The following is a 14307-nucleotide window of genomic DNA, read 5'->3' as shown; positions in this document are numbered from 1 at the left end:
CCGGGCATGGTGGCGCATGCCTGTAATCCCAGCTACTGGGGAGGCTGAGGCAGGAGAATTGCTTGAACCTGGGAGGCAGAGGTTGTGGTGAGCCAAGACCATACCATTGCACTCCAGCCTGGGCAACAAGAGCGAGGCTCCATTTCAAAAAAAAAATGGCCGGGCGTGGTGGCTCACACCTGTAATCCCAGCACTTTGGGAGGCCGAGGCGGGCAGATCACAAGGTCAGGAGATCGAGACCATCCTGGCTAACACAGTGAAACCCCATCCCTACTAAAAATACAAAAAAATTGGCCGGGCGCGGTGGCTCAAGCCTGTAATCCCAGCACTTTGGGAGGCCGAGACGGGCGGATCACGAGGTCAGGAGATCGAGACCATCCTGGCTAGCACGGTGAAACCCCGTCTCTACTAAAAAATACAAAAAACTAGCCGGGCGAGGTGGCGGGCGCCTGTAGTCCCAGCTACTCGGGAGGCTGAGGCAAGAGAATGGCATAAACCTGGGAGGCGGAGCTTGCAGTGAGCTGAGATGCGGCCACTGCACTCCAGCCTGGGCGACAGAGTGAGACTCCGTCTCAGGAAAAAAAAAAAAAAAAAAATTAGCCGGGTGTGGTGGTGGGCGCCTGTAGTCCCAGCTACTCAGGAGGCTGAGGCAGGAGAATGGCGTGAACCCAGGAGGCAGAGCTTGCAGTGAGCCGAGATCGCGCCACTGCACTCCAGCCTGGGAGACAGAGTAAGACTCCGTCTCAAAATAAATAAATAAATAAATAAATAAACTAAGACATCAGATAATTTTATCCATAAATAATTCAGTGCATATCTCTGAAAGATAAGGACTCTGTAGTAATAACCACAGGCTGGCCACAGTGGTTCACGCCTTTAATCTTAGCACTTTGGGAGGCTGAGGTGGGTGGATGACTTGGGTTGAGGAGTTCTAGACCAACCTGGCCAACGTGGTAAACCCCCATCTCTACAAAAATTGGAAATAGCAGCCAGGTGTCATGGCACACACCTGTAGTTCTAGCAACTCAGGAGGCTGAGATGGGAAGATCACTGGAGCCTGGGAGGCAGAGGCTGTAGTGAGCCAAGATTGTGCCACTGCACTCCAGCCTGGGCAACAGAGTAGTACTCAGTCTCCAAAAAAAAAAAAAAAAAAAAAAAAAAAAGTATAGTATTTAACATTACAAACTCTTTACTAGTAGTTCTTCTCTCTCCCTTTCCCACAGGTCCACGAATCTTACAAGCACCTGAAATCACTGCAGTCTAAGCTCTGAAGTGTCACAAGGACAAGTTTAATCTGCTCCAGAAAGCACCTGTGTGCAACTCGAATCTGTGTGGAATCTTTTTCGAATTCAAATAGCTATAGAGCAAATGATAAATTGACCCCTTTTTATAAATGGAGGGAAAAAAATGAACAGATTTCAGAGATTAAATGAAAAAAAAAGCAGATGTTTTAAGTGCAATTAACACTGAAAGAGACCTGTTAAACCATTCAGAAAAAGCTTAAGAAATGCAATATGACTTCCTTTTGTAATGCTGCTGATCCCAGTAGACTATGACTTTTGATAATTAGCAGAATTTAACTACTAAGTAGTTGATTATTTTCACATTTTAATTGCTAATCACTGGCTATATAAGTGTTTTTAAGCAAAGGTATTTTTGAAGTGGTGTAGAACCCTTCCAAGCTTTCCTGCTCGGTGTTCTACCAGACTTACCCTGGGACCTGGCTCAAAAGCAGGATTGAAGAAAAGGGACTGGGGGAAGGAAACTTATTGGAAAACTTGATGCAAATGAGTTTCTGCTTGGCACAGTCTCTGCCTGCTTGCTCTCCTTTGCTGATGGATTGCGTTTATCAAACTATTCATGCTAGCATTTTTCCAACAAGAGAACTTATTTCGCACAGGCCTGCTGTAGGACCATTGTCTCGTGTAATTAGGAATTTTCCATTTGAAGGATCGCTAAATGGTCACAGTAGTAGGAACTGTAGGGAGAGCTCTCAGCTGTAACTTTGGTGACCATATTAACTGGATTTTCTAGGACAATCAGATTTCAAATATTCTGTCATCTTGGCATAAGCCATTAAAAGCTGGGAGGTTACCATATTTGGCATTAAAAAAATGTCGCTTAAGTCACCTCACTCCCAGATGTAGCACAGGAAAACCCTTTGACACAAACCATGTGTTCTGATTTTTGGTTCAGAAAATATAATCATTGAAACGGTGAGGTGTTTTTTTTTTTTTTTTTTTTTTTTAAACAACTGGGAAAAAACAAAAACAAAAAACTATGGTTAGAAAAATGGAAGTTCCGTAGGTTCTATTTCTTACTATATGTATGGCTTTGTTTTCAGTATATTTCTAGGAGCTTTATCTGAATTGCTAATTGTCCTTTCAGCTGAAATCTAATTTACACAATCATTCTATATTTAAAGATTAAATACATCTCAATTAATTTTTTCTTAAAGTCAATGTAAGTCACTTTGGTTTTTTTTGTTTTTTGTTTTTTGTTTTGCTTTTTAAAATCTGCGCCGTATGCCTCATGAAACCAGCTGTTCTAGAATCAGCCCTGAGAATATGGTTTAATTCCATGGAAACATAATTCCTCTCTTGGGACCTGACATAATATCTATCTATCCTGGGGAACTGGTAATATGAGACTTAGGTTACAGCAGAAATGCTACATATTGACAAAAGCCTAAATCTTTCCACTGGTAAAACTAATTGATAATTGTGTTAAGATTGAAGATTAACCCTGAGTTAATCTCACTTGAGTCTATCTTGACAGTAGTTCAGATTCTGGAAAATGATAAACTGACCTGCTAGATGTAGAATTGTTTCAAAATTAGTGTTGAAATACCTTGTTCACAGATGAATATCTGGGCAGGATCTGAGGGTGTTTGGAATGACACCCCCCTAATCCATTTGCATAGATGGGATGTCTTTGCAGGTTTGAGGAGATCATCGACCTGCAGAGCCCCCTTTGACCCAGTACCTCAAGTTTTATTTAAAATCTAAATCTGGGGCCGGGTGCGGTGGCTCACACCTGTAATCCAAGCACTTTGGGAGGCCGAGACTGGTGGATCACCTGAGGTCAGGAGTTTGAGATCATCCTGGCCAACATGGTGAAATCCCATCTCTACTAAAAAAAAAAAATACAAAAATTAGCTGGGCATGGTGGTGGCGCGTGCCTGTAGTCCCAGCTACTCAGGAGGCTGAGGCAGGAGAATCACTTGAACCAGGAGCGGGGTGGTGGAGGTTGCAGTAAGCCAAGATGACGCCACTGCACTCCAGCCTGGGTGGCTGAGCGAGACTCCGTCTCAAAAAATAATAAAATAAAATCTAAATCTGATGTTTGATGCTATTTTTATTAATATTGAAATATTCTGTCTTGAACTTTATTCAGTATAATCAAGAGTAAAGATACAGTAAACCTCGCTGATTTGTACTATTAAGAGAGAAAAAATATGCCACACAATTAAACTTAGGTTTAAATTATGAAGAAATTTAGAATATAGGTTTATTAGATTTAGGGAACACTAAGAATAAAAAAGGAAGGAGTGATACCTGCCTGAGTGGATAACTATAAATCAGCTGTAATTACTGCAGTTGTAGCAATAGTTGTGAGTGGCTCCAGTCACCTTAGGAGTCCTTGGAAGTACTTGGTACACATTTGTTGGCTGTACCTTAAAGAAAGTGGCAAGTCCAGTTCTCTCTACCACACTAGACTGCCACTGACAAGTTTGGGTCTGTTGGATTCAAAATTTTGTGAGCCATTTTCACAAGCACAAAGATACATTTTAACCTTGTCTTCTCCAAAATTACTGAGTAAGAATTTTATTTTTTATTTTTATCTTTTTGAGACAGGGTATCACTTTGTCACCCAGACTGGAGTACAATGGTGGGATCTTGGCTCACTGTGACCTCTGCCTCCCGGGTTCAAATGGTCCACCCTCCTCAGTCTCCTGAGTAGCTGGGACCACAGGCACGTGCCCCCATGCCCGGCTAATTTGTTCTATTTTTTTGTAGAGACAGGGTTTTGCCATGTTGCCCAGGCTGGTCTCAGACTCCTGGGCTCAAGTGATCATCTTGCCTCAGACTCCCAAAGTGTGAGATTACAAGGTGTGAGCCACAGCACCTGGCCCAGAGTGAGTAGAATTAATGAGATTTTTGTGTGTGTGTCAGATAATACTAATTTAAGCCTTTTTTAAAAAAGTACTCTCAACCGAATACAAAATTGAAAATGTGAGGTTTAATAGAAATGTGTTGGCTATTTGTAATGGATTCTTCTTGCCCAAGTGTTTGGAGTTCTACTTTATGCTCTGTATTTAAAAATTAGTGACCTCAAAGCAGAGTTGGTGACATAGCCTTTGGGGCCCTCATGTTCTTGTCTTTAGAACATATTACTACTAAGTATCAGCTTATCTTCAGAACATTACAACATTCACTATGTGCATATGCTTTCTGAGAAGTCACCACTTGTAATTTCAGATCATATATACCTCTGCAATGGCGACTTCATTTTATAGTTCCTAAAGTTAACATGTTAGATCTTTTTTTTTCCACCCCACAAGGATCTCACTCTCACCCAGGCTGGAATGCAGTGGTGTGATTATAGCACACTTTGGCCACCAACTCTTGGACTCAAGTGATCCTCCTGCCTTGGACTCTTCTGAGAAGCTGGGATTACTGGTGTACACCACCACACCTGGCTAATTTTTTTTTTTTTTTTTTTTTTTTTTTTTTTGGAGATAGGGTATGGCTATGTTGCCTTGGGCCGGTCGTGAACTCGTAGCCTCAGGTGATCTTCCCACCTCAGGCCTCCCAAAGGGTTGGGATTACAGGAGTGAGCTGCTGTGCTGGGCCAAAGTGTTACTTTTTTTTTTTTTTTTTTTTTTGAGACGGAGTCTTGCTCTGTCGCCCAGGCAGGAATGCAATGGTGCAATCTCAGCTTACTGCAATCTTCACCTCCCGGGTTCAAGCGATTCTCCCACCTCAGCCTCCTGAGTAGCTGGGATTACAGGCACCCACCATCGTGCTTGGCTAATTTTTGTATTTTGAGCAGAGATGGGGTTTCACTATGTTGGCCAGGTGATCTGCACACACCCCCCGCCACCTCCCAAAGTGCTGAGATTACAGGCATAAGCCACCGCGCCACCTCGCCCAGCCAACATGTTACATCTTAATTCTTGGATTTTCTTCACTGCAGGGCTTTGGGTGGAGAAATAAAACTCTTCAAATGCATAATCTTGGAGATCCTGTGAATCAATAATTCTTCAGACAACTGCGGCTCAAAATCCCTCCTCTATTTTCCGAGTTACTCCATCCATCTTATTAGCAAGTGAATTAGGTGTAGGTGGTCTGTAATACCTACACATCTTTGTATACATGTAGAGGGTATGCCTGGGATACATAGGTTGTCTTCAAGCAGTAGCTGCTACTACAGCTAGAGAGAAGAGGAGTGCCAAGAAATTGATGACCTGAGACCAAGAGTCTTGTTGATGTTCTGACTTAGATAAAGGTTTTGATCATTTTCATGAAACAATGCAGGAAAGTCATTTCTGCTGTTTATTTACTACGTTATTGGAGGATTAGAACAAGTCACACTGTAATGGACTAAAATGACTTATTTTAAAATACTGATGGTGTTTTTTTTTGGGTTTTTCTTGTTTTGTTTTTTTGTTTTTGAGACGCTGTCTTGCTCTTTCACCCAGGCCAGAGTGCAGTGGTGCAATCTTGGCTCACTGCAACCTCCGCCTCCTGGGTTCAAGCAGTTCTCCGCCTCAGCCTTCTGAGTAGCTGTGATTACAGGCACCTGCTGCCATGCCCGTCTAATTTTTTTGTATTTTTAGCAGAGACGGGGTTTCACCAAGTTGGCCAGGCTCGTCTTGAACTCCTGACCTCGTGATCCACCCACCTCAGCCTCCCAAAGTGCTGGAATTACAGGCGTGAGCCACTGCGCCCAGCCAGTGTTTTGCTTTTGTGCACGCTTACTAAATTTTCCAGTACTTGATTCCTATGGTCCATGATAGTAAACACAGAAACATATAAGGAACATTGTTAGAGTTACCAGATGTTAGCTGTTGCATATGTGCACGTTCCTAGATTCAAGGGTGTTTCTGCCTTAAGTTTAAGTGGGTCATTGGTTGTCTTGGGAAGATCATGGAAAATTGGGGATTTTTTAGACCAAAATATGTTTTGAGTGTTTCTTAGATTAGTAAATGTGTGATCTTCCACCTTCCACATTCAGACTGCGGACTACACTTCATAAATGCCTTTTAATTTCCAACTGTTATGGATTCAACTAAATGACTGTATGCCTTGGGAGCACATAATTACTTTGCTACCTTTTTCCGCCTTTGCTGTCGTGGCTTGAGTTTGGTTCATACCTGATAAGATGTATTTAGCATATGCTGTTACCCAGCCCTGGCTTGATGGTGTCCTGTGGGGGCAGAGGTGGGAGGACGAGGGGCACGGGGCCAGAGCATGTGAATGAATCATGGTTGGACAGCTGTGACCTGCCAGCACTGCGGGTAAGCCAAACTACAAACCGTTCTTTCCTCTGTGAAATTGAATAAACCTTAATAAAATTCATAATTAGCACATACTAGAAAAAATGTGACGTATCTTTTTGTGGGGTGACAGTATTGGGTTTCATTCTGGCTATACAGCTTTGATTGGATCATTAAACAGGAAGGTCAGTCACTTCCCTCAAGCTTTGGGGTGTGGAATAAACACGGGTGAATTCGTGGATTCACCCGTCAACCTCCCAATATCAACACATTTCTCATGCCTCCGCGCCGGCCACGTGTCAGCCCTCAGAAGTGGGCAGGAGGAACTTTTAAGCGTCTCGGCAGTTCCCAAGAGGGCCTTTGAGCCTGGCGCCCTCTTCCTGGAGAGGCGTTGGGGCAGCTCCTAGCAACGTGCCCACCGCCGGCAGAGGCCCGGCCCCGCCAACGGCCGCGCGCGGCTCCCTGGGAGCTGTAGTTCCTCACGTCGTCCCTGTCTCCTCTGTGCGGGCAGGTGAGCAAACCGCCGACTACGACTCCCAGGATGCCTCGCGCCCGCCTTTCCGCGGGAGGCCGGACGGCTGAGGGTGGCAGCAGCGGCTGGAAGCGGGAGGCCTGGCCGGGCTGGGCGACCTGAATGGAGCCGGGGCCGGTGCTGGTCCCAGCGGCCGCACCTCCGGGGACACGGCGCGTAACGGGAAGCTTCAGGGGCTGGGAGCATTACAGGCTGCTCTCGGGGGCCATATAGGCCGGGCGCTCAGAAGGGTGACGCATTGAGGGGCGCGGAGTCTCGGGACGGAGGGGACGGAGGGGCTACTCCGGTTAGGGGTCTTGTTTAGGGGTGGTCTCGGGATCTGTAAAACGCCTGGCATGGAGTCGGCTGAATAGAGGTAGGGACGGGGTTACACTGTAGCCCTTTGGCCTTGGCAAACCACGCCTAGAAAATCCCCATAGTTTGAAGCCCGTACAGGATTGATAGGAGATGCCAGAAGTTCCATGATGTGTTATGGGACACATTTGGACTTGTAGGTCGTGATGTCGCCATTGCAGAGAAAAAGAAACACAAAGCCGGGCACGGTGGCTCATGCCTGTAATCCCAACACTTCGGGAGGCCAAGGCGGGAGGATCACTCGAGGCCAGGCGTTTGGGACGACCCTGGGCAACGTAGGGAGACCCGTCTCCACAAAAAAAGTTTTAAAATTTGCCTGACATGGTGGCGTGTGCCTGTGGTCCCAGCTGCTAGGGAGGCTGAGATTGGAGGATCGCCTGAGCCCAAGGAGGTCGAGGCTGCAGTGATCTGTGAGAGCTGTGATCGCGCCACTGCACTCCAGCCTGGGCAACAGTGAGACCGTGTCTGGAAAAAAGAAAGAAAGAAAGAAGGCCAGGCGCGGTGGCTCACACCTGTAATCCCAGCACTTTGGGAGGCCGAGGCAGGCAGATCACGAGGTCAGGAGTTCAAGACCAGCCTGGCCAACAGTGAAACCCCGTCTCTACTAAAAATACAAAAATTAACTGGGCATGGTGGTGCACGCCTGTATTCTCAGCTACTCGGGAGGCTGTGGCAGGAGATTCGCTTGAACCCGGGAGGCTGAGGTTACGGTGAGCCAAGATTGCACCACTGCACTCTAGCCTAGGCAACAGAAGCAAGACTCCATCTAAAAAAAAAAAAAAAGAAAACACATGTATTCAATTATTCAAGGTGGACTCTGTAGGTAAGCCCAGATAACCCTTGCATTCCAATAACAGGACAGGCCAACACCTGGGACAGAGAGAGGACCCCTCTGACTCCTTTCTTCCAGGACATCCTGTAGGTGGGTTTTGGTAAAGTGGAGGAGGGGGAGGGAGAGAGCTAATTCTGAAGAAAACTGTTCTCAATGGGTCAGATTTACTGCCTATGTAAAGGGAAATATTTCCACTGTCAGTGAAAATCGTGTTGCTGGATGTGGTGGCTCATACCTGTAATCCCAGCACTTTGGAAGACCAATGCAGGAGGATTGCTTGAGCCCCAGAGTTCAATAGCAACCTGGGTAACACAGTGAGACCCCATCTCTAAAAAAAGATTTTACAAAGAAAAAGAATATCAAAGAGTAACCAGAGCTCACACCTGCTTTTGTGCTAAATGCTGCTTAGAAAGTAGTCATGGGTGCTGCCTGGGAAAGGGTTTCAGCCTTGGTGCCAGGTACCCACCTCCTTTCTGAAATGAGTACTTGCCACTTGCCGCATCAGCTTTCAGGGTAAGGGATCATGGCCACTGCCCTTTTTTCTTTTTTTTTTTTTTTTTTTTTTAAGACGGAGTCTCACGCTGTTGCCCAGGCTGGAGTGCAGTGGCGCGATCTCGGCTCACTGCAAGCTCCGCCTCCTGGGTTCACGCCATTCTCCTGCCTCAGCCTCCTGAGTAGCTGGGACTACAGGCGCCCGCCACCGCGCCCGGCTAATTTTTTGTATTTTTAGTAGAGACGGGGTTTCACTGTGGTCTCGATCTCCTGACCTTGTGATCCGCCCGCCTCGGCCTCCCAAAGTGCTGGGATTACAGGCTTGAGCCACCGTGCCCGGCCAACTGCCCTTTTTTCAAGTAATCTCAAAGCTTTAGAAAGCCCGTTAAGTTCTCCAGAGCACTTTTTTTTTTTTTTTTTTTTTGAGACAGAGTCTCACGTGTTGCCCAGGCTGGAGTGCAGTGGGGCGATCTTGGCTCACTGCAACCTTCTCCTCCTGGGTTCAAGCGAGTCTCCTGCCTCAGCCTCCTGAGTAGCTGAGATTACAGGCATGTGCCACCACACCCAGCTAGTTTTTGTATTTTTAGTAGAGACAACATTTCACCATGTTGGTCAGGCTGGTCTTGAACTCCTGACCTCAAGTGATCTGCCCACCTCAGCTTCCCAAAGTGCTGGGATAACAGGTGTGAGCCACCGCGCCCAGCCTGAGAGTACTTTGTTCCTCTTCTGAAGTGCATCCCCTATAAGGAATTTTTAATTTATGGAAATGGGTTTTACCTCTTGAATGGGCAAAGTGAGAGAAGCTTTGATAAACCTTGGATTCATGCTCTGTTAAACCATCTTTTTTTTTTTTTTTTTTGAGATGGAGTCTTGCTCTGTTGCCTAGGCTAGAATGCATAGCATGATCTCAGCTCACTGCAACTTCCGTCTAGCGGGTTCAAGCGATTCTCCTGCCTCAGCCTGCCAAGTAGCTGGGTGCCCACCACCACACCCAGCTAATTTTTTGTATTTTTTGGTAGAGATGGGGTTTTACCATGTTGGCCAGGCTGGTCACAAACTCCTGACCTCAGGTGATCCACCTGCCTCAGCCTCCCAAAGAGTTCTGGGATTACAGGTGTGAGCCACTGCGCCCTGTCTCTCTCTCTCTCTTTTTTTTTTTTTTTTTTTTGAGACGGAGTCTCACTCTGTCTCCTAGGTTGGCACAGTCTCAGCTCACTGCAGCCTCCACATCCCAAGTTCAAACGAGTCTAGTGCCTCAGCCTCCTGAGTAGCTGGCATTACAGATGTGCACTACCACGCCCAGCTAATTTTTGTGTTTTTAGTAGAGACAGGGTTTCACCATGTTGGCCAGGGTGGTCTTGAACTCTTGACCTCAAGTGATCTACCCGCCTCGGCCTCTAAAAGCGTTGGGATTACAGGTGTGAGCCACGGCGCCCAGCCAAAGCTACATCATTTTTAAGCAACCACTTTAATTTTCTTCATTAGGGAGTATGAGCCTGATGTGGGCAGAATCCAGATGAGCTGGCCAGTGCTGTGAAGGAGCTGCGAGCGCCCCCGAGAGCCGTGAGATGGTAGGCAGAGTTCAGAGTAAGATGCATGGAAAGCAAACATGCCTCCCATCCTACACCCCCAAAGATCTTGACTGCATGCAACACTCTGGGGGCTGGGCAGCAAGGACCAGGATGGAGACCCTGGAGAAGAGTGACAGGAGGTGGCATTGATACCAAACTTTCGACGACCAAGTTTTCTTCTGAGCCTCTGAGTGTCCGGCTGGAAGCGTTTTTAAGTGTCTGTCACTGGTATTGAATCAGGGGCATGGAATAGAAGACATTTCCGGTGACAGACATCTCGACTGGGAGGGTTTGCATGTCGTGTCTGGGATAGGAATAACTTCTGCCCACTCATTGGTACCCATCACTGGTTAGTGGGGCTGTGTCCACGCTCCAATGAGTCAGTTCTCAGAAAATACAGGAACGCATAAAGGACTTAACATCTCTAAATGCCATTGGTGCTCCTGCCTCTGGTGACTTGGCAAAAGGCAATGCAATTCATTCTGCATTGCCAGTTTCCACCTGTGTTCACTGTTTGGTATTCTTGATGTGATTTGTTTTTCCCATTTTAGGCGCCAAAAACCAAGAAGGGATGGAAAGGTGAGTGGAGAGATGGAACATTACCCTTAAGCCAAATATATATATCTTTTTCCCCTTTGGTCCTGGAACAATGAAATGTGTGTTTATTTAAATGTTTTTGGGCCAGGCATGGTGGCTCATGCCTGTAATCCCAGCACTTTGGGAGGCTGAGGCGGGTGGATCATGAGGTCAGTAGATCGAGACCATCCTGGCTAACATGGTGAAACCCCGTCTCTACTAAAAATACAAAAAATTAGCTGGGCATGGTGGCAGGCACCTGTAGTCCCAGCTGCTTGGGAGGCTGAGACAGGAGAATGGTGTGAACCCGGGAGGCGGAGCTTGCAGTGAGCCAAGATTGCACCACTGCACTCCAGCCTGGGCAACAGAGCGAGACTCCGTCTCAGAAAAAAAAAAAAAGTGTTTTTGATGAGAGTCTTACTATGCTTCCCAGTTTTCCATAGGCAGCCTTGGTCTTCCTTATGCTGCCTCACTGGTCCTCAGAGAAGTTCAGACATAAATAAGATATGGGGTTGTAGAAAAAATCCTTCTCCTTGGGCTCTGTATCCAGAAATATGTGGTTGGGATTCAGGGTGGGAAAACTGGGGAGGGAAACGAATTTGGTATTCATACTTAGGTTCCCCCACATGCCTCCATCAGAAAGTGGCCATTGATGAGGACGTCCAGACCAGTTCTGGGGGATCTTAGATGGAAGGGTACAAGGAACCTACTTGTCTGAAAGTAGCTTCCATGTGCCTAGAAATCTTGAGTACTCTTCCCAAAGAGCCGCACTGGGCTGTGTTCAAGATCTGGACGACTGATCTTTGGCCAGTGTGTCATGGTAGACAGGTAGAATATAGGTTCTCCTGAAAATCTGCACCATCATTCTTTGAGATAGTTTTTTCTTTTTTTTTAAATTAGACGGAGTCTCGTTCTGTTGCCCGGGCTAGAGTGCAATGGCACGATCTCAGATCACTGCAACCTCTGCCTCCCAGGTTCAAGCGATTCTCCTGCCTCAGCCTCCCCAGTAACTGGGATTACAGGCATGCGCCACCGTGCCTGGCTAATTTTGTTTGTTTGTTTGTTTGTTTTTGAGATGGCATCTTGCTCTGTCACCCAGGCTGGAATGCAGTGACGCGATCTCGGTTCACTGCAACCTCTGCCTCCCAGGTTCAAGCAATTCTCTTGCCTTAGCCTTCCTAGTAGCTGGGATTACAGACATGTGCCACCATGCCCAGCTAATTTTTTGGAGTTTTTTTTTTTTTTTTTTCCTGAGGTGGCTTCTTGCTCTGTTGCCCAGGCTGGAGTGCAGTGGTGCAATCTCGGCTCACTACAACCTCGGCAACCCAGGTTCAAGTGATTCTCCTGCCTCAGCCTCCCAAGTACCTGGGACTACAGGCGCCCGCCACCACGCCTGGCTAATTTTTTGTATTTTTAGGAGAGACAGGGTTTCACCACGTTAGCCAGGATGGTCTTGATCTCCTGACCTCATGATCCACCTGTCTCAGCCTCCCAAAGTGCTGGGATTACAGGCGTGTGCCACTGCGCCCAGCATTTTTTTGTATTTTTAGTAGAGACGGAGTTTCGCCATGTTGGTCAGGCTGGTCTCAAACTCCTAACTTCAGGAGATCCACCTGCCTCGGCCTCCCAAAGTGCTGGCATTGCAGGTGTGAGCCACTGTACCCAGCCTGAGATAGTTATTTTAAATTTCTGCCTCGGGGTATTTCAGCAAGGCTTTGTGACTTGTTGCCAGAGACATAAAACATCTCGTGGCCAGTGAAAGGAGAGCTAAGCCTAAGTCTCAAGATCTGAAAGCTCTGACGCCTTCTGGCGAGTCTCAAGCCTTGAGGTTTATTAAGGGTCACTCTTCTTTCCTCCTGAAGTCATGACAGTCCCTTTTCTGTTCCAGGCTCCATTGATGATTTACTTGGTGACCTTCTAGGGGATGATAGTAAGTGTGCCTTGCCCAGAATTTGGGCTGCTGCTGTTGCTTTTTTTTCCTTACTCTGTTGCCCAGGCTGGTCCCACACTTCTGGACTCAAATGGATCCTCCCACCTCCTGAACCAAAGTGCTAGGATTATAGGCATGAGCCACTACACCCGGCCTTTTTAAAAAATTGAGATATACACGTCTGTAATCCCAGCACTCTGGGAGGCCGAGGAGGGCCAATCACGAGGTCAGGAGTTCAAGACCAGCCCGAACAACATGGTGAAACCCTGTCTCTACTAAAAATGCAAAAAAATTAGTTGGGCATAGTGGCGGGCGCCTGTAATCCCAGCTACTCGGGAGGCCGAGTCAGGAGAATCACTTGAACCCAGGAGGCGGAGGTTGCAGTGAGCCAAGATTGAACCACTGCACTCCAGCCCATGTGACAGAGCAAGACTCTGTCTCAAAAAAAAAAAAAAAATTGAGATATAATTTATATAGCATAAAGTCCACGCCTGTAAAGTATACAACTCAGTGGTTTTAGAATATTCACAAAGTTGTACAACCATCACCACTACCTAATTCCAGAACATTCTCTATCACCCTGTAAAGAAGCCCTATGCCCATTAGTAGTCAATTTCATTCTCTCTTCCCTCCAACGTTAGGCAACCACTTATTATTTACTCTCTGTCTCTATGGATTTGCCTATTGTGGACACTTGAATGGAATCACACAGCATCTTTTTTTTTTTTTTTTTTTTTTTTTTTTTTTTGAGACAGAGTTTCGTTCTTGTTGCCCAGGCTGGAGTGCAATGGCACGATCTCGGCTCCCTGCAACCTCCACCTCTCAGGTTCAAGCAATTCTGCCTCAGCCTCCTGAGTAGCTGGGATTACAGGCGGTCACCATCATGCCCGGCTAATTTTGTACTTTTAGTAGAAACGGGAGTTTCTCCATGTTGGTCAGGCTGGTCTCGAACTCCCAACCTCAGGTGATCCGCCAGTCTCGGCCTCCCAAAGTGCTGGGATTACAGGTGTTGAGCCACCATGCCCGGCCAGCATCTTACCTTTACATCTAGCTTTTTTTTTTTTTTTTTTTTTGTAACAGAGTCTCACTGTGTCACCCTGGCTAGAGTGCAGTGGCGTGATCTCGGCTCTGCCTCTGCCTCCTGAGTTCAAGCGATTCTCGTGCCTCAGCTTCCCGAGTAGCTGGGACTACAGGCACACACAACCACAACCAGCTAATTTTTGTATTTTTAGTAGAGATGGGCTTTCACCATGTTGGCCAGGCTGATCTCGAACTCCTGGCCTCAGTCACCTGCCTCAGCCTCCCAAAGTGTTGGGATTACAAGTGTGAGCCACCGTGCCCAGCACACATAGCTTCTCTGATGTAGCATAATATTTTCCGACTTTTATCCAAGTTTTATCCACACTGTAGCATGAATCAGTACTTTATAACTTTTTTATGGCTAGATAATGTTCCATTGTGTGGATAAATCACATTTTGTTTATCCCTTCATCAGTTGACGGATATCTGAGATATTTC

The 14307-nt window shown here is 46.6% G+C and overlaps 2 protein-coding genes and 1 long non-coding RNA gene across 55 annotated transcripts in view; all 3 read left to right on the top strand.

Annotated features, from left to right (window-relative positions):
* Positions 1–2462, top strand: part of ACOX1 (acyl-CoA oxidase 1) — a 62568-nt gene extending 60106 nt beyond the window's left edge. For 2 of the 3 annotated variants that reach the window (XM_015120333.3, XM_028835544.2), the window contains one exon: positions 1224–2462. In XM_015120333.3, the coding sequence (XP_014975819.1) occupies positions 1224–1271 (48 nt within the window). In that variant the 3' untranslated portion in view covers positions 1272–2462. 3 annotated transcript variants of the gene reach the window in all.
* Positions 2463–4566: 2104 nt separating this feature from the next.
* Positions 4567–6607, top strand: LOC144335964 (uncharacterized). Of its 2 annotated transcripts, none has more exons than XR_013407298.1 (2): positions 4567–5114; positions 5923–6607. It is a non-coding gene; the product is annotated as an uncharacterized LOC144335964 (long non-coding RNA). The 2 variants fall into 2 exon arrangements; XR_013407297.1 differs by having other exon boundaries at positions 5913–6607.
* A 462-nt stretch (positions 6608–7069) lies between these two features.
* Positions 7070–14307, top strand: part of FBF1 (Fas binding factor 1) — a 32054-nt gene continuing 24816 nt past the window's right edge. For 9 of the 50 annotated variants that reach the window (XR_013407293.1, XR_013407291.1, XM_077972878.1 and 6 more), the window contains exons 1-5: positions 7070–7186; positions 8246–8310; positions 10198–10283; positions 10835–10862; positions 12748–12789. Coding sequence is in view for 39 of the 50 variants with exons in the window: in XM_077972850.1 (XP_077828976.1) it covers positions 10281–10283; positions 10835–10862; positions 12748–12789 (73 nt within the window). In the remaining 11 variants the exon portion in view is untranslated. Of the gene's footprint in view, positions 7265–7528; positions 8212–8245; positions 8311–8401; positions 8535–10197; positions 10316–10834; positions 10863–12747; positions 12790–14307 lie in introns of those variants that run through there. The other 41 variants (XR_013407292.1, XM_077972844.1, XM_077972849.1 and 38 more) reach the window with 21 other exon arrangements.

Source organism: Macaca mulatta, chromosome 16, assembly GCF_049350105.2.
Source record: "Macaca mulatta isolate MMU2019108-1 chromosome 16, T2T-MMU8v2.0, whole genome shotgun sequence".
Lineage (NCBI taxonomy): Eukaryota > Metazoa > Chordata > Mammalia > Primates > Cercopithecidae > Macaca > Macaca mulatta.
Note: the sequence above shows the minus strand (reverse complement) of the source record. Positions and strands in the feature narration are given on the sequence as shown.